Raw genomic sequence first — 19,702 nt, forward strand, 5'->3', positions numbered from 1 at the left:
CACGCGCCCCGCGCGCCAAACCGCTCTGCGCGCGCGCAGCCGCCGCCTGACGTCAGCGGGCAGCGCGCTCCGGGACCCCGCCCCCTCCGCACCAAGGACGGCGCTTCCGGCACGGAGCCCCGGCGCTGTGCCGCTGCGGGCGGCGCTGCTCGCACGCACTCGCTTCGGCTGCTGCTCCGCCGGCTGTGCCCCCCTTGGCGCTGCCCGGGGCGGCGCGGCTCCGGCGCGGAGTGCCCGCCACGGTACCGGCCCCGGGGCACCGCCCCCGGGGTTGAGGCAGCTAGGCCGCCCGTAGCTGACATACCGCCCGCGGCAAAGGGCCTGCTCGGAGCTGGAAGTAAATAATTGTTACCTAATTCCAGGGGACAGTTTCCCGCTTCCTCCTTGAAACAGTTTTTAGTCAGGCTGGAATTAATGGAAGGCATGGGAGGAAGATGAGGCGTTAACCTGAGGGAACTTGTTTTTTGGGGAAAGGGGTGCGTACTCGCCTTTATTCCAGGTGGTTGTTTTCTTCCTGCAGGCTGAAGAACAGCAGTTTTTCTGCAGAACAGTCTTCCCTTAATCAGAGGCAGGCTCAGTGCAGCAGTGGTGAGTTATTTCTCCAGTTTGTTACCGTACAAGACAGCAGTGTGTGTAAAATACAAGAACAAGGCCCTAAATGCAATGGTGTTGCTGCTTCCCACTTACACTCCCATGTGCCTTGCTGCCCGTGTCTCATACGTGAAGTCATCTGTAACATATTTGATATGTCTTTTAAATCAGCTCACACAGCACATCAGCAAAATGCTGCCGAATTCAAATTATATTCATAGCATGTAAGATATACCTGAGTTTTTGGAAAATGCACGTTCCTTATGGAGTTTGGTTTCTTCAGACTTCATGGCAACACCAAGTTTGTCACTGCTCTGTTTTTCTTCTCTCTCACTGTACTGTTCTCCTCAAGGACATTTATTATCATGTGTATAAATGATAAAAGTGTTTGTTGCCCATGCTTTACATATAACATTTTGAAACTGCATTGGCAGAAGGGGGATTTAACTGTAGTTAAAATGAAAGGGTTTAAACCTGTTTCAGAACGTGAGGACTGACTGAAACAGGCATTTCCATTTCAGCTGTTTGGCTCTAGTTTTTTCTTAAGCGGTCTGTCAGGTCTTTTTGAAAATCCATTAAATTAGATGAGCGAGGAAGAAGTCAAAAGAATGAGACTGACCTTGTAGTATTGGTCATCCTAGAAAGTTACTATTAAACATTAAAAATATTCTTACATTGGCTCTATCTGTTTGTCTTTTCCTGTGTCATCAGTATCGAACCCTGTGACTGTAGTTTTTGAGTTAATCCTTGGAATTGTCTCACTCATTTCTTTACGCCTTGTTTTTTTGTTGGGAATTTTTGGTCACTTTGGTGGTTACTATTTAATATCAAAGTTCATTCTTCTGCTCAGATTACCTGATTGGCTTTCCTTAACATTGCTGTCAGCCTTGCTTGTTGCTATCCTATATTACTGTGGTCCTCACTGTTCTTAGTTCTTGCATCATTTGTGTCTTCTGCATGCTTTTTCCAGACCTTGGTTTTAGTTTTAATGTTAAATTTTTGTAAAACTGAAATTTTGGAAATTCTGCTCCTGTGTTTCTGTCACTAGCAGGATGGGAATAAAACACCTCTGACTATTTCCTGCTCAGACATTTTTGCCTTCTGTACTGTGGCTTAAATTGGGCAAACTTCAGATAGCTTGGTTCAATTACATAAGAAAAATTAATATGTAGGTTCTGAAAAATTTTAGTAATGCTTAACATTAGTCATTGTGTTTTGGTGATTCCTGTAGTTGTTAGTGAGTTTAAGTAGTACCTTCAATAACCAGGACAGTTTTGGTTCTTTTGGGTGCATTCTGCAGTAGGACTGTGAGCTTGTGGCATGATCGATACAGATGCTAGAAAAGAGATTAATGGAGGAGTTTGTAGAAGGCTGGAGAGAAATCAGTGTAACTGCCAACTCTTCCTGGAGGTGACTATCCTTGCTAATGTATCATATCTGCATGACTGAATGCCAGAATTTGTGTTACACATTTCAGGAGTTCTTGTGGCTTTTCAGCATGGAAACTTTGTTTTTCCTGGTTTCCTTGAAATGTGCTGTAAAGGACAGTCCCAGTTTTCTATTGAACCTTCTGAGCTGCAGGGTGTAGCTTTATAGTTGTTTGTTAGTTGTTTAATCTGCTGATAAGAAGCAGCAAGTCCTCTTTGTAAGCACTCTTCGGGGAATTAGTTTTAGGTGTCTGCAAAGTCTTCCTTAGGTTCCACTGTCTTAAACAACATTAAACGTTACCTCCTCGCAGGTAGTTTGCTTTAGACCACAGGCTATCCTAGTAGCTCTGGCCTCCCTGCAGTTTGCTCCTTCTTGAACTGAAGAGAGCGAGAACTGTGAGAACCGAGCTGGAAATGGGGTCCTGGGAGCCATCTCAGACTGGGTAAAGAAGGATAACAACATCCCCAGAGCCACTTGTGCTCTTGAAGTAGCCCAGAATATATTTGCACTATGGTCAGTGAGCGTGCACTGTGTTTTGTTTAATGTGTTTATGGCTTTGTCTTCTTCTGATTTCATAAAATCTTAACTGAGTTTATTCTTGCACCTTCTTACAGTTGGAAAGAATTAATTGCATTCTTAACAAAAGAGAGCAAAAATACACAGAATTAATTGTCTGGATATGAGTGAGTTGTTACACTGCAGTCTCTTGGAAAAAGTGAAGGAGGGAGGCGTTTAGCAATGAAATCCTTTGTTTTGTACCTCTTCAGATGTTTAGCAGTCACTGATTTCTTTCAATAGCTGATGTGATTTTAAAATTAGGATGTATTTTAGTGTGAAGGGAAAAGAACCTAGATACCTTTTAGTCAGTATCAGAAGTATTGACTGTTAAGGAAAAACATTAAACTGGTGTGGCTAGTATAAAACTAGAACATTTAAGACACTTGAAATAGTCTTGAAGAATAAAATGTTTTTGCAGATATCCCCTTAGAAAGGGAATTAAAGAGTGAAGAATAGAACAGAAGTAAAACTTTGGCACTTAAAGAAAGAAGATGGAGTTTGAAAGTGGAAATGAAGTATAGGACATTAGATGATGATGAGGAACTGTTATTGCTATTTGTGGTCTCTGAAGACACTAACTCATTATGCTAAAGGGTGCCATTTGAGTGTTATTTTTATTCTAGGTGTTACTGTGCCTGGCTTTTTTCCTGCCAGCTGAGACTTAAGAACATACAATTGTCAAGTTCAGTGTTGTCATATCCAGTTGGATCTTAGAGAGCATCTTTTTCATGTGGGGTGTGGATAGTCTCTTTTCCCTTTTGCATGACAGAATTCTGGCATGGCAGTAAGAGTCATGCTTGGGTTTGCAGCTGACTGCATTGAAATTTCTAGTGAAAGGGATTTTTTTTCCTTCCTCCGAAAATGTTTGTCTGCAATTTGGTCCATGGACATGGACCACAGAAAAGCAGGAGAAGGCAATGGACATTCCTGATACTGCTCAGTGTTTATTGTGAAGACACAGACTGACGTTAGTAAATAAAAAAGAAAAATGACACCCTTACTCAATAATCAAACCTGGAAATTCTGGCTGTTGTGACACAAATGCAGACATTGCCTTCCTTCTAAGAATGTGTTGCTTATAAGGTTGACAGACTCTGCCAAAATTTCCATAAGTGCCCCATGTCTCTGAAAGTACCCAAAAGACAATAGCTATTTGGCTCACCTTGAGTTTCATCTCTAGGACAGTGTTGTAGATATAGCTCGGTAGTGAGTAAAGCTATAGAAGTCCTATGCACTAGAACAAGAAAGTCCTTGTCCCTGTGATTTAACCAATCTGATTTAAGCAACCTTTTGCCTTTCCCATGCAACAGGTGAAGCGGGAGGTGTGAGAGGTGAGGATTGCCTCTATCCCAGACTTTTAGAGCCAGTATTCACAGCCTTTGCAGTTCTGTGGGGTTAAGAGCATCTGTATATGCTCTGTGTAAATTGGGGTCTGAAGAGCCCTGGTTTGTCAATTAAAAAAAAACAAAATGAGGGCAGTGTGAGGGTATCACAACAAAGATTGGAGAGATCTGGGTTTAAACTCCCAAGGTGCAGTCTGTCTGCTGCAGGAATACCTTTCACGTTTGCATCTGTACATGGCAGTAATTGTATTTTGAGCAGATCTCACTAAGGTGGGAGCTGGTGCCCTCAATTGTCAATTGTCTTTACCGGGGGCATGCAGAGAATAAGCTCCCCGTAGAAATCCTGTCAGTGAGAGGGGAAGGTAAGGACTTTGTCAGAGTTGAAATTACATGCTAGGACATGCATGTAATGGCATGTGATTACAAGCCTGTAGTGGCTTGACATTGTTTGAAGTCACGTATTTCTCCTTGCTCCTGTAGTGTCCTCCGGTGTTTGTGGAACAGTGTGCTTAGATGGCTTGACTTTTTGGCTTGTTTGAGTTTTTTTGTTGTGTGTGCCCCCGGTATCCCACCTTTTGCCTTTGGGTGGGCAGTTATGGCTCAGTCACAATTTGTAATGTTGTTCTAAGTTTACACATTTTATCAAGAGCGTGAAATAAAAGCTGCTTGCTGTTCTGTTTGCTTTTTTATGCCTAGCACATTTACCTGTCGGCAATGTGGTGTGAAAATGATAGGAAACTTGATCCAAACCAAAACCTGCATTTTTCCTGCTTCTTCCATCTTTGGGTATTTAAGGGGTTCAGGGAGAAGCAGAGGGTTATACTATTTATTTTGGTGACTGTATCTCTTTGTTTTAGCTTAACTAATTTGTAACTAGCTTAAACTGCAAATTTGAGTTTTGTACAGTAAGGATTGATTAGAAATATTTTGTTGAAATTTTATTTATTTTTATTTTCTTTCTTTTTTTTAATAGAAATTAATACAAGTAAGACTAGTGACTTACTAGAAGAAAACAGAAACTGTTAGGAGGAATTTTTAAAAAGCAGAAGCAATAAGACACCGTTTTTGCATCTCTGCCATTTGTATTTGCTACACATTTATTAGACTTTTTTCCAGTTAATTTTTTGCTACCTAAATAATACAGAATATACCACTTCATTAAATATTTTACAGTTATTTATAAACACTTTTTTTTAGTTGAGCCATCTTCACGGAGATTATTATTTTTTAATTCAGTTTTGCTGTTTGGCTTGTGATGCCCTCATCCAATGATCTTTACATGGGATCAAAGAGCAACTATGTAAATTCATTGAAAACTATATCTTGAGGGCTGTTAAATTCCCTGCCTCTTAATAGAAAATCCTTGAACCAGAGTTTTCTGGATGATAAGCCAGCCTTATGTAGAAATTTAGACCTGGATGTCTGATGTGGTTTTGACAGAGGAAGAGCATTGGGTTAAATAAATTTTTGTTCTGACCCACTAAGCTTAGTTTGAATTTTCTTGATGTTTTTTTTTTCAGCAGTAGCTCAAACAGTAGCTGCTCTAGTTTTTACATGGAAGTACAAACCTTTTCAAGAATGAGAAACATTATTAAAAAAGAAGCAAATATTTCACTTTGATTTTGTTGTTGTTCCTTGTTGTTATCTTTAGAACTGCCAGCTAATTGTTTTGAAATAAGAAGCTGAAAAAAGTCACCTGTTTTTTTGTGCTGGCATTTTACTAACTTAAATAAGTATGTCTTCTAATGAGAAGTGTTCTAGATGGAGTATGTAAATTTCCAGTGGAAGCCAAAGCCTTCAGGTTTCTCCTCCCCCTTCTTAACCATGTTATCCTGGAGGTGGTACCACTGTTGCTGATGGGCTCAGCCTTGGCCAGTGGCAGGTGTGTTGGGAGCCATCTGGCACTGCCTCTGCCAGACACGTGGGAAGCTTCTTGCAGCTTTTCACAGAAGGCACCCCTCTAGTAATGCCCCCCTTCTGCTCCCTTGTGCACAGCTGGTTAAGGCAGAAAGATTGGGAGGTTTTCACATGGGAAGTATAGAGCAGAGATGGCGTTACCGGTTCAATTATTGCTGTAAGGAGAGATGTGATTTTGTGTTTCATGGGTTTAAATATAGACTTCCTTTAACCTTAGGACCTTCAAATTTTAGTCAGCTTTTGTAGAGGATAGCTGGAGTTCTGGAGATGAAGAACTTCTTTCTTAGGGGTGTAAATATTTTTTTCAATTGTGCAGTGCTATTACTGGTATAAAAGTTCTCCAGTATTGTGTGGCTAGTTTTGTTGTTAAGGTGATTTTTCTAAAAAAAATCGAAATTTTTAAACCTGTGTGAGAATAAATTTCATATATCCCACTTTCTTACTACTATTATAACAGTTTTAATCTTGATATTTTTCCTGAAGGTGGAAAAATAAACCATTTTTCCCATTAAACAAAAACAAATCACAGAGTCATAGCAATTGGAAAAAGACCTCCAAGATTGAGTCCAGCCTTTGACACATCATTACTTTGTCAGCTACACCACTGCACTAAGTGCCACATCCACTCTTTTCTTGACCACTTCCAGGGATGACAGCAACTCCACAGCTTCTCTGGGCAGCCCATTCTGATGCTTAACAATCCTTTCCGTGAAGAAATTCCTCCTGATGCCCCACCTGAACCTCCTTCTCTAACCTCTTGGAAGAGAAGCTGTTCTTTGTTGTTTATTTAGAAAACTTAACTATATGAGTATTCAACTGTGTGTGTGTTACTAAAACTGTCTGGTTTTTTATAAGCAGAAAACAGACTTCATAGTTTCATTCATATATGCCTTTTTTCTTTTGTAACATTGTTTCTGTGGTCATTATAAATGTAATTTCTGTCATCTGGAGTGCAGCGTTTTGTTTTGCCTTTGTAGAGTACAAGGGTGCAAAAGGATGTATATACACTGGAAATTTGGCAATATGCATTTGTAGTTCAGCTGGTTAGCATTTGTATGCTAAATAAGAAGGAAACCAAAGATATTGAGGAAAATTCTGTATCATGTAAGACTGTGAGCCTTAATGCTTTCTTTTTTAATTAATATGAGTTGTTTGGATGAATTTGAATTATAGAATGTGACTATATGAATGTGTCATTTTCTCTGTTGAAGGAAAAGTAAAATGGAAAAATGTTATTAATCTCATTTTGCCTCTTTCAGACAACCCCATGGTTTGCTCTGCTTACAGCTGAGTAATTACCTCTAGTTGCAGTTTTGCTCTTAGCTGCTGTGCTTCACAAGAGAGGTAACTGTTTTACAATCAAAATATTTCCTGCAGTTTCCTGCAGATCTAGCAAATGTGCTTGTAATGATCGATTTAATGCTTGTTCCTTCTGCTGAGAGATTTCTCAAAGCAAATAGTTCTATCCCTGTACCTCATCTGCCTGTGAGTGGGTGTCATGCTATCTTTACACTGTGTAGTCTAATGAAAAATGAGTGTGGGGTATTTGGATAATAAGAATGGAAAATACCTGTCTATATTTGCTCTCTTTTTCTCATTAAGTGTATTTTTCTCCCGTTTAAATATTTTCAGATTTTCATGGATCTCAACAGTGCTAGCACTGTTGTTTTGCAAGTCTTGACGCAAGCTACTAGCCAAGATACTGCAGTGTTGAAGCCAGCTGAGGAACAACTGAAACAGTGGGAGACACAGCCAGGTTTTTATTCAGTCTTGTTGGTAAGATACAGTGGAAAATGCTGCTAAGTAAACTGAATGATTTTGAGTACTGGTCTCTAGAACATGGTAGAGCCATGACCTCTCACTGAGAGAAGCCCTGAGTTGTCATGGTCCAGGCGGTAGAATCCTTATGCTGAAGAATATGGTAGGCATTGTCAAGACTGTATCTCAAAGTAAGCTCTTTTCCCAGGTGGAAAGTGGAATTCAGAAAGTGGAAATCCAGCCTCTAGCAGTATGAGTGGGCAGTAGTGCTAAATCTTTTATTTGCCTGTTGTGAATTGTGGATAGTAAAAGGCCGAGAGGGCCCTTCTCAAAGGAAGGACCTTTACTACCTCAAGAGGCAGGGGATCTTTTACATACCAAGGCAGTAAGGACCTTTTTTTTTTTTCTTGTGGAGATGATGCTTTATGAACATTTAAATAGAATTTCCCTCATGCTTTCCATTGCATTGTGTGATACCTCTCTGGTATGGCTTTACTTTTTGTTAGTGGAGGGAGACTCCCTGGGAGATTAACTGACCTGGCTGTTGTAGCTTTAAGGTCCTGGAATGGGGAAGGTGAATACTTCTAAAAGTGCTACAACCATTGGTGAAATGGATGCATTAATATGGTCAAAATTATGACAACACAGTCAAAAAGGAAATGAAACTGTTTCAGCAAAGACACTTGAAAGTTAATACTGTTGTTATTCTCCAATATCTACGCATATGTTTATAGTAGTCTTAAAAACCATGTAAACATGTTTTCTCTACAAACATCTGTCCTCAGTGCATGGATGGAATGACTCAGATTTGTAGGGTGACATGTTCTGTTCTCTGTAGACCCTCTGATTTGTTTGGAAAGTTGAAGGTGAGCCCGAGGATGTAGGGAAAACAATAGAAAAGATACCTTGAGCTGTCCAATTTAATTTTATGCACTGCTTTTGCAATAGTGTAGCTGTGGTGGTGAATGATCTTGATAGAAAGCAGCAGAAATTGCCACTAGTGGTTTTTTTTCTCTGAATGTTTGCTTTGAGACCTTAAACCTCAGGGTGCAAGCGAGTTGAGCACTCACAGGTAACTGAAACAGATATGAGTTAATTTTAAATATAAGGGCTAAAAATTCAGGTGTTCAGATGTTTGTCAAAGATGTATGTGCTGGTACATAGTATACAAATGCTGATAATTTTTTTAATATGGTTAGGTGGATTTGTTGGGGCCACATCAGCCTTTAAGTGTAAAATATTGATATAGTCTTCCAGCCTAAACGAGTGAAGTACCTGCTTCTTTGTTTAACTTGATCAGATGGCCTGTCTGGGAGAGAAAATAGTTGGCATCTTCTTGGTGGAGCAGAAATGGGTGCAGGGAAACAGGTTAATGTAAATGGAGAGTGGGTAAGACAGCTGATATCTGTGGGTTGTGGCAAGTAATATTACTTCCTGTGAGATACACTTGCTTCTGGGACAGTCAGAGTAGAAAACATCATAAAGAAGCATGAGACATGCATCCTTGATCCTGCCATTTTTAGTACCTAGTGGAGTTGCTATCATTACTTTTCTGTTTCTCTTTTGAGGGTATTACATATCTTTTGATTCAGAATTGGATGGTTTTGAAAAGAACCTCTGTGCAAGTTATATCAGTTTGTATATTGGCTTCATTCCTGTTCTGTCTATGACAGTATTACTGTGTTATATTAAATACTTCATGTTTTTGGAAGTTCATATGAAGATACAGAGTGTAACGAGAAGTTCTACTTGTTTTTGTGTAGATTCTTTGGTCTTTTTTTTTCATTTTTTATCTAGGTCTGGTCTAGTTTCAAGTTTTTTTTTATCTGTGGAAGCTTTGCTTCTGCTAAATATTTTAGCAAGGAGAGGAATAGTTGTTTGTAAGATGAATGGAAGTTTCAGTATGAGTAGTTTGGGTTTTCCATGTTTCATTTCTTTTGAAATGTTATTTTTTGCTATATGGAAGTGGTGTTTGGAGTTAGTTGTTAGTATTTTAATATGCTTAAATTGCATTTGGGAAAGGTCAAGTCTTTCAGAGATTCAGTCTGTCTTCCTAAATGAGCTTTGGGGAAGGAGAGCATATTACCTACAGATCATTTTCATGTTGTGTTGTATTTTTGGTGGGTTACCACCTTTCGGATATTTTTCTACAATTGCTAGTTTTGAAGTTGATATTGTTGGCATGTAAGTCTGTTTACTTAATAGTGATTGTTGGGGATTTTTTTTTGGGTTGGCCACTACCTCTAGAAAGATGTTACTATTAATAAAAATAGATTTTGAGAGAAAGTTAGGTCTTGAATTCATAGTGAAAATGAGGTCCCAGGTTTCTACAGTGCTGAGTTATTTGAAAGGTTTGTTTATGCCTGTGTTTGCAGGCATGGTGCCCAAAAGTAGCAGATACCTTTGACCAGAATCCCTACATTTTTCAGGTCCCTTCATACTGGACTTCTAAAAGCAATGAATAGAAGTGGTGCACTCTTTCTGCAGTGTCCTGTATAGTGAGAACACTGAGTTCACACATGCTTGCTCTCTAAAGGTGGGAGTAATGATGTCTCACCCCTTGAGAACGATCCATCTGAAGCAGTAGAAAACAGGAGGAGAGCTGCTGTTCAGAGTACTACCTGTGTTGAGATTCAATAGCCTAGATTTATTTTAGTTTCTCTTGATTGGTTAATTTTACACTATTATCATACAAAATAACTCCTCTGTGTTTGTCTGTATGTACATACAGAAAAATAAAAGCATATATATATATATAGATACATATATATGTATGTATCTACAGATATATAACTTTTTTTTGGTAGAAACTAATTTCCTGATTTCCTAAGCATAGTCGAATTTGAGAGTTGCAGACCTACCAGGTCACTGTTTTAGAAACAGTATTGGTAGACAGGATGGTTCTTGGCATATGAATAAGTAACATAATGAATAAATAACCAGAAGACTGGGTTTTGATGAGAATAAGGAATTATCCTGTATTCTGCAGTGGCACAAACTTCTGAGAGCTATGTTATCAAAGAATGTAAAAAATGTCTGATTATAGTAGTTACTGCCCTTATATTTCCTTCTCTGCCAGACAAGATTAACTATACATTTGCCTTTTATGTTTTTCTAAATAAATCAAAATTTGGACTAGTGATAAACATTTTTTTTAATCTCTAAAAATTTATGTTTAGTGTTTTCACTTCCCTGTCAAATGATGATTAAGGCTTTTTGTCTATGTACACCCATATCATGGTGGTGTGTATATTTCTACATATTGTATTAATGCATGCCTTGATATTTCTGTGTTGCTTGTGGTATCTTGAGCAGTTTTAAACTTTTTTTTAACAGAATATCTTTACAAATCATAGCCTGGATGTGAATGTAAGGTGGTTAGCTGTGCTGTACTTCAAAAATGGAATTGATCGCTACTGGAGACGGGTCGCACCACAGTAAGTTTTGAGTTCTTCTGCTTAACCGTCTTAAAGTTGTTTTGGTTGCCAGGCTGGAAAAACAGCAGATCCTTAGTTGGTAGAAGTCAGTTTAGAATTTATGGTGAAACTGACAACATGCTTCAAACTTCAGGACTTGCTGATAAAATATTTTGTCTTTTTTTGCTTCTTATGACTCTGTTCATGATTTACTTTTAAGAACTGAGTTAGAAGGCTGTTTCATAGGTAATAGGTTTTGAAGTGATGCAGTATGTGTTGCAACATTAACACCTGGATTTACAGATAGTGACAGAAGTGAAAGGTAGTCAGTGTCTTGGACAGTGAGAGTGACATTTCATTTTGTTTAAGCTGATTCGTATTGAATGTGTACATGGGAAGGAGGCAGCAGTTATCATGCTAAAAATTTCTGATCTTCCTTTTTCATTGTTTTGATATGTGGGTCCTGGTAATGCATAACAAAGAGTTCTCCAAAGAAGATGAGAAATATAAGCACTTTTCATGAGCACTATGTAATTTACTTAAAATTTACAAAAAGTGCCATTTTAGTATGCAACCTGTAGAATTATATACTTCCCAGTCTTTTGTGTGAAGTGCTTATTTTTCCTTTACAAACAGGTGTGATTTCACAAAGAGTTTCAGTTCCAGAACTTATAAAGGCTTGCAGGTGTTCAGTCTTAAATGCTAGTAACAGTGGAACTGTCACTGTCAGATGTAGGGTATTAGGTGGAATTCTAGGTACGCTTTTTCTGGGTCACAAATCTAAGTTAGTATTATGATGCAAACTATGACTTTCATTGTTCATTGTTTGAGATAGTTTTGCCTTGCATTGTAAGCCTTTCCAAAGATCTGCTAAAGGAGTGAAAAATTATAAAATTCTGCATCCATAGCACATTTTAAGTAGTGTAGTACTCCTTCATTATGTCATGGAGCACTCAAGTATTTGTATGTGTGAATTAGTGTGGAATTGCAAAACATCTGCAAACATTTAGGTTCTTTTCTACGTAAAAGGAAAATACCACCTTTTTCATGAAAGATGGCATATATCTTTGACATTTCTGGTTAACAGATTCTGCTTCCAATACTGGTACTTTGCAAGAACTGTTGGAAGAAGTTAAACATTGTTTCAATTCCTTAATATTTTCAGCCACTAGTAGCATTTCTGTTAAAAAAGCATAGTTTATTTCTTTCAGAACTAAAGACTAGAATTTTACTGTTTGAGGTAAAAACTAAATAGAAATATTTTAATGTAGTTTTCCTGTAGTTTTAAATTAAAAATTAAATTTTTGTTGGCTATTAAAGATTCTGTGAGTTAAATCTATATTAAATTTCCAGTGCAACCCTATTTTCCCCATTTCTAACTTTTCTGCCGCTAATTTAGTGCAATTAAATGATAAATTTAAACAATTGTTGGTTGCTGTTAAGGATTCAATGGAGTAACGCATAATAAATTTGTATTCTGTGTCCAACTGTTTTTATTTCTTAATTTGTTAGATGTGACATTTTGTCAGCACTCACCTAGATGACATTTCTCTTAGAATATGTTGCGGTAATTTTGAGAAATCCTGATTTCAACTAAATTTTCACTTGATTATTTTGTGAACCAATATATTTTGAATACCATAATTTTTTGAAGGCTTCATTGTAGATGCTGCATTTTTGTTGTCTTTGCAAAATTCTTGTCTTTTGTCTAGTGTCTCACTTCAGCAGCTGTCTGCTCTCCATCCTTAGTAGTACATCAAAGCATGTTTTGATGTACAGATCAGGCTTAAAACTGCATTTTCCAGTGAGAGTGATTTAGAAGATGAGCCTATGAACTTCCTCCCTCCTGCTTTTTCAGGCAGCGTTTCATATAGCTGTGGTTGAAGAGCCTAGAGTTGTCATAGCCTCTTTTCAGGCACAATTTGGCCTCTTCCTTTGAAATCTGTTGTCAGCCTCCTGGTCTCACAGGATGATTTTGTATGTATTTTTTTTCCTTCAGAAATGGTTTGTCTTGATTTCAAGAGTTGAACATGTTTTTGATTTTACAGACAATTACTTTTATATCCTGTCTCTTGTGGACTTTGTTCTCTTATTTGAGTACTGTGTTAGCAACATAGTAAAATGCTTTAACAATAACTTTTCAAATACATGTTTTCACATGTGTGATGACTTCTTATAAGCCAGAAATCCAAATGTGAAATATCAGGCATTTCTAAAAAAAGCTCCAATATAATTTTTAAAGTATTTGGGTGTACATTTCTCCATACCACAAACACAGAGAAAGATCGAAGTAATTTTGAACTTGCAAATTGTAAAAGACTACAGCATAGTAGATAGTATTTAGAAGTTCATGTGTAGATGAAGTTACTGTAATTTTTGGGCACATATAATTCAGTGCTGAAGGGAAGTAACTGGCTGAGTGACATTCTTCCTAACTTCTCACCTGCCTGTAACTTTTATAGATGAAATTGTGGAATTGGCTTTCTTGCAAGGCGTTAAGGGAGGCTGAGGGCAGTGGTGTCTCCTTCAGGGGCTGAGGGTGTGCCTGTTCTCCGGCAGATGTCACTCTCGTGTTGTTTAAATGCTGAATTCCTCCACCCACCGTCCAGCAAATCCTTAGAAACTCTCATCACACAGCGCTGCTGTTTGACACTTCCATCGACATTGATTTCTCAGATCTTTTTTCATTACTGTTTTCCAGTTTTGCTTATCACAAGCTGGTGTCTTTAAGGCGTTGATTCTCATGAATCTATTTCTTTTCTTTCCTTTGTTTTGTCTGCAATGGCAAAAGCTTAATTACAGCGTTTTTATTTACAGTAAGTAATGAACTGAATTCTTGCTGCTCTTAGACTGTACATATGATGAGTTTAATATAATTATAATTATGAAAAACTGTTTAAAGCCAGGGATCTTGTGAGCCCAGAAACAAAGTAAATGCAGTAATATAGTAAAATGGGGTATTTTTTTTTTTTACAAACCAAGTTTTAGGTGCTTTCTATTGTCTCTGAAAGTGAGGTATTATACAGTCTACATTTAATTGACAATAGATTTTTAAATTTTATTAATAAGAGCTTTTAGGTTTTAGAAACCACTTAGAGGATGCCTGCATGTGTGGAAATTACATACTGCATTTTCACATTATAAAAGAAAAAACCCTCAAAAATTTATTTTCCTGGAACATCATCTCGTGGCTTTAGATAAATAAGTTAAATAGTTACATGCAGAAAAGTTTTTACTGTTCCAGAAATCTCTGTAAATTTTAGCCAAAATATTTTTAGGGATAATTTAAATTTTTTGCGGAAAAAATCTTAAAACCTATGTCTAGATTTAAAATATAAAAAGTAAAATTGTGGCTCCTGAATGCTGTAATTACCTTGGAAAATAAGACTTAGGGTACAGTTCTGAGTCACCAGTGAAACAATTAATTGCCCCCCTTTGGTACTGTACTTCAAATGGTAAGTCTTTGATCTAGGAAACAGTGAGTACTCCTGTTTTGTGCAGGGGTGAAGAGAAAGTGAAAACTAGAATATTTTTGCAAATGTTTGTTCTTATGGCAATTCCTGCCTCTATTTTTTTATTATGAGATTAATATTTAGTATTTGTCTAGATTAGAGTAAAACCTATGCTGTAGGGAGCTTTAGATATAATTTTAAGCCTCAATATATAAAACTGGTTGGTTAATATCTGTGCCTGAGGTCAGACAAGAGGAAGTGGTTGTGTTGGGTTCTTAATTTCCAGCCATCCAGTCTTCACTGAGATGTCATGTTTGCATGCTTCTAAGTCATTGCAATTTAGGTGAAACTTTGATCTGAACAACGTTGCGTGATAACTTACAAGCGTTTTATGAAAAAGAAACAGCTTTCCTGGTGCTATCAGTAGATTAAAATTTATTGAGGTTTTTTGTTTAGTTTCATTTTGGTTTTCTTTTTCCCCAATAGTATAATCTATAAATACCAACAAAACCTTTTTTAGAGCAGTGTTTTGTTTTTTCTGCCTGGAAATTATAAGAAAATTGCATGAATGGTATAAAATCTGAAGTAATACAGGAGTGATATCATACTGTAACTTGACATCTTAAACTGATAGAGGTCACTTAAAATTAAGTATTAAGATACCATGATGATGCATTTGAATGAAAATTAACTTTTATCGCTTAGCATTTGCCCTGCTGACTGTTTTCCCCTGCACTTTTCCCCCCTCTTTATGGAGAATATATCAACGTACTTTTCACACAAAGCTATAATTTTCAAAGGATCTGTACTTTTAAGTGTAAGTATATTACTTTCTTATAGAAAAGGATTTATAATAGAAAAGACTTACTACTTTTACAAAAAGAGCTGTCATCTGATACAGCGATTGCCTTATTCTGGACATTTTTTGGCCATTGTGCATTAGTATACTGGGGCAAATTCATGTTCAAGTCCTCAATTCTGTCAGTAATAACTATGTAACAGTTGTCTGTGAGCAATCCATTTGTATTGTGTACAGTTTTGCATTTTTTCATTATATATTTGTGTATCTCATTCTGTCGACTCTTTTGCCATTTATCTTTAAAAAGGTCACTTTAGGTCTCAAAATGTGAGACTAAAATGCTTTGTGAGTATTTTTTTGACTGCTCTCTCTCTTTTTAAAGATACTTAAGATAGACGAAGAACAAAGGATGTTCTTTTGTTAGTTTTGATAGTGTTTTTGATAGTTACAAATGAATTGATAGTAGCTTTATAATTGAAAATAAATAATATTTTAATAAATATATCCTGACAGTGCTCTTTCTGAAGAAGAAAAAAGTACACTGCGTGCTGGACTTATCACCAACTTTAATGAGCCAGTGAATCAGGTTAGTGGTAATTGTTTATTACTCTCCCAAGAAATGCTTGTATTGATTGATATCTTAGTCTCTTTCTTTACAAAGTTTTTTATTATAATAATGAAGTTGCAGTTTACATATTGCTTTGCAGACAGATCTTGAAGTGAGGTCTTTTACCATAGATCATAACTCAGTGAATTTTAGAACGACTTTGGCTGGAAACAGCATTTTGTTTATTTTGCTGTTGCAGTGGCAGTTTTTGTCTCTTGCTGTTTATGCAGCCATTTGGTGAAATGGTTCAGGGAATGGATGTAGCTGAAAAATAACCTTTCCCTGAGCACTTTGGCTGGAAACAGCATTTTGTTTCTTTTGCTGTTGTAGTGGCAGTTTGTTGTCTCTTGCTGTTTATGCAGCCATTTGGTGAAATGGTTCAGGGAATGGATGTAGCTGAAAAATAACCTTTCCCTGAGTATTTTTAGTTTTTTTCAGCTGTGTCTGTTCTGTTACCTGACTCACAGTGTGGCCATGCAAGGAAGTGTGGCAGTGGCAGAGCAGGAATGAGCTGTTGAGATTGCTGCTGCATAAACCCACCTAAGCAGTACTGCTGTCACATGTCTAGTTACAGCATTTTAGTGAATTTAAATAAGCTTAATAAAGCTTCAGTGTGATAGTGTCTTTTCTTGCATAAAGTGACTAATTATAAGCTGTGATTTTGATTAGAATAAGAATTTATTATTACATTGTGTACAGAACTAATGTTAGGGGCACAGAATATGCCCATACTAGATGATTCAATCTTACTTTTGATAACTTCATCATGTAAGTATAAGATTCTGCAAGGAAGTATTTGCTAATATTTTGAGTCAGATCTTAAAAAACTTTGTCAAGGAAATACAGAAATTACAGGCATAAGGTTAAGATTGAAAAGAAAAGGCATTGTGAATAAACTTCTGCATCAATCTTACTTTTGATAACTTCTTCATCATGTAAGTATAAGATTCTGCAAGGAAGTATTTGCTAATTTGAGTCGGATCTTAAAAAACTTTGTCAAGGAAATACAGAAATTACAGGCATAAGGTTAAGATTGAAAAGAAAAGGCATTGTGAATAAACTTCTGCTCCGCAGACAGTTCAGTTTTAACTTCTTGGGATTTCTTGACAGGTTTAATGTAACTTCTAGGATTAGAGCATTTTATCAAAATTAGGGTAATTTAGTCTTTGTAGAAGCCCATTGTGAAATAACAATTTTGACTAGAGCTAAAAATTTTAATTGCAAAGGCAATTTAATAAAAAAGCATATAAAGCGTTATAAAACTTGTTCTGCAGGTGTAGTTTCAATGTAAACAATATGGCCAATATTACTTGTTTCTGTATGTTAACTAAAAAGAACTATGAAGCATGTCAAGCTGAACCATAGTGTGTCATTTATGCTTACTACTAGGTAGAATATAATTTATCAAATATTTAGATTTTGAAGTTCGTATGGTTTTTTCACATATAAATAGGTAAATTAACTATGAAACTCTAATTTTAGCTATATTGTTTGCAAAACAAAACTGCTTATCAATACTTTTTTTCCATATATTCATTAGTATTTCATCAGTTTGCCTGCTAAGATGATATCATAGCATTTTTCGTAGTAAAGAATGCTACTGCTGATGAACAGTTCTGGAGTTCTTTGACTATAGTTGCAGTTGAGATTGGAATCTTTTTAACTGACATTTTAAAGACTGGTGGCTTCATGTTCTGATTTGTGTGTCCTTAAGATGTTTTTTGGGATGTAATTTTTTAAGATGTGGAGGTTTTTGTTTGTTTTTATCACAGCAGTCTAAATAATTGCTCAAACAATTATGTGCAATAGAGAAATATATTTATAGAGTTCATATCCCTTTCTTTCCATTTGCTCCCCAGTCTGTCTTGTAGGTATCCTGAGGTGTCCTTTCTGAGGAATCTTTCGTTTAGTTCCAGCCTTCTTGATATGTCTGAGTTTTGATATCCTGTGTTCCTGATAACTGCACTTTTCCAGTCTCAGACAGTTCATAACACAGTTGCTATCTGCCTATGCTTTTTGCATCACTGAAGGCAAAAAAAAAAGATGACTCTTGTATAGAAAGAAAAACAACATGAAAAAGTGAAAACAGGCATAGTATGGAGATGTGATGATACAACTTGACTTCCAGGGGAGGTGTAAAACAAAAAGAGAACATACCATCTGCTAAAAGTGTAATTTCCATGCCCTATGAAGATATTTAGCATATGGAGGGAACGTGGAACTTCTTCAAATAAAGTACTTCTTCAAATGTATGACAGCAAATTCTTTTTCTTTCTCCCCATTTAAAATGCCAGTGCTCAAGATAAAAGTATTTTTGGTCTTCCTGGGCGGTTGCTTCTTGTATCGCCTAGGGAGAAGAATTTATTTGCTCCGCATTACGTCAGTTGACATAATTTGATATTGTAATAAGTAGGACTCCCAACTCTCCCTTGTGAACCTTGACATAATTTTCCTGAAACAATTCTTCTCACTAAGCAGCATGGTAGGAATAAATATTGTGCAAAACTTGGTGGGGTTGTCAGACTCCAGATGAAACAGCTCAGGCACCAGTAAAGAAGGGCATTGCTCTATCCTTCTTAGGCCTGTAAATTGCTTGGGTTCCTTCTGGTAGCCTAAGAAGGTTCCAGGCTGGAAGTGTGGTTGTTCTAGTGTGCTGAGGCAGAGAGTACCTGCTTCACTGATCCTGTCAGGACCTTTTCAATTTGAATGGAATAAGAACAGAAAACAAAAATAAAATTTTTGGATATTTGAGGTAGGGTTTTGAGTAGCTATTGGATTTTACCATATTACTGAATGGGTCTGCCTTGGTCTGTCTGGTCCCAGCTGCTGAACCAAACAGCAACACCTGTGGTGTTTTCTCCCCAGAGCTGCTATTCAGTACCTGTGGTCAAGCTGGGCACGTGGAGACAAGTCCAGGCACGTCCTGAGCTCCAGAGCTTGTGGGCTGGAGCTTGCTGTTGAGGGGGTCACTCCTCAGGCCTTCCTGAGCTGGAGAAACCTTTAAGGCGATGGTGAAGGAAGGAGTGGGTCCTGATGGAGAGCATTTAATCCACAGTTTTTATTTAGAGCTGCATGGCCTCTGAATCCTGCAACAACTCTGACAGAACCCCTGACTGTGTGGTGTGCTTGCCCATTTACCAGGGGAGAGGGGCAGGGGAGGGAACACAGAGACCACCAACCAGGCACAGGGGGAGGGGGTCTCAGGTGAGAGGGACACCTGGATGGGCCAATGGCCCCCCAGGGGGTGGAGAGCATCCTTTGAACTTGCCAATCGCTTGAGGCTCCCCTTGGAATTTCTGGGTTGATAGACAATGCCCAGCAGGGGTCAAGGGTGGGGAAAAGGAGAGGTGGTGATTGACACACCCCCGGTGGAAGGAAACTTCAGGGGAAGAACTGGGGAAACTGAGGCACACCATTACAACACACAAGCAGCCATGCAAAATATGCTAAGGAATGTTTAGGGGAAGGGAGTTGCACAGCAGGCAAGTGTGGAGTAGACAGAAAGAGGGCATAAGAAGGGCCAGTCATGTGTAAACCATGGGTAGTCTGTACCTGTGTCTGAACAAACCCTGTGCCTGATGACCATTGCCTGTCCTGTGTTCTGATTGCATCCCTTACCTGTCTTACTGGGTAATCTCTGTTCCTTGGACCATACATGCATGATGAACAGGTTCCAGCTGCTGGCAAGACTGGTGCCAGTGGAATTTGGGCCTAGCAGCCAAAGTCAGATGGTATAAGTGATGCAGGTGCTCCTGGCCTGTGGTTTTGAAGATCTGGAGCAAGAGAGTGTCTCAGTTCCAGTTACTGGGATGGGGCTTAGGCTTACACATCTG

At 37.8% G+C, this 19,702-nt stretch overlaps 1 protein-coding gene across 1 annotated transcript in view; it reads left to right on the forward strand.

Annotated features, from left to right (window-relative positions):
* Positions 1-101: 101 nt before the first annotated feature.
* The window catches only part of IPO11 (importin 11), an 80,424-nt gene continuing 60,823 nt past the window's right edge, over positions 102-19,702 (forward strand). Inside the window, exons 1-6 of the mRNA XM_039709953.1 lie at positions 102-337; positions 521-588; positions 7,097-7,181; positions 7,470-7,613; positions 10,932-11,032; positions 15,776-15,848. Coding sequence (XP_039565887.1) covers positions 7,476-7,613; positions 10,932-11,032; positions 15,776-15,848 — 312 coding nt within the window. The 5' untranslated portion in view covers positions 102-337; positions 521-588; positions 7,097-7,181; positions 7,470-7,475. The remainder of the gene's footprint in view (positions 338-520; positions 589-7,096; positions 7,182-7,469; positions 7,614-10,931; positions 11,033-15,775; positions 15,849-19,702) is intronic.

Source organism: Passer montanus, unplaced genomic scaffold, assembly GCF_014805655.1.
Source record: "Passer montanus isolate IOZ18808 unplaced genomic scaffold, ASM1480565v1 scaffold22, whole genome shotgun sequence".
Lineage (NCBI taxonomy): Eukaryota > Metazoa > Chordata > Aves > Passeriformes > Passeridae > Passer > Passer montanus.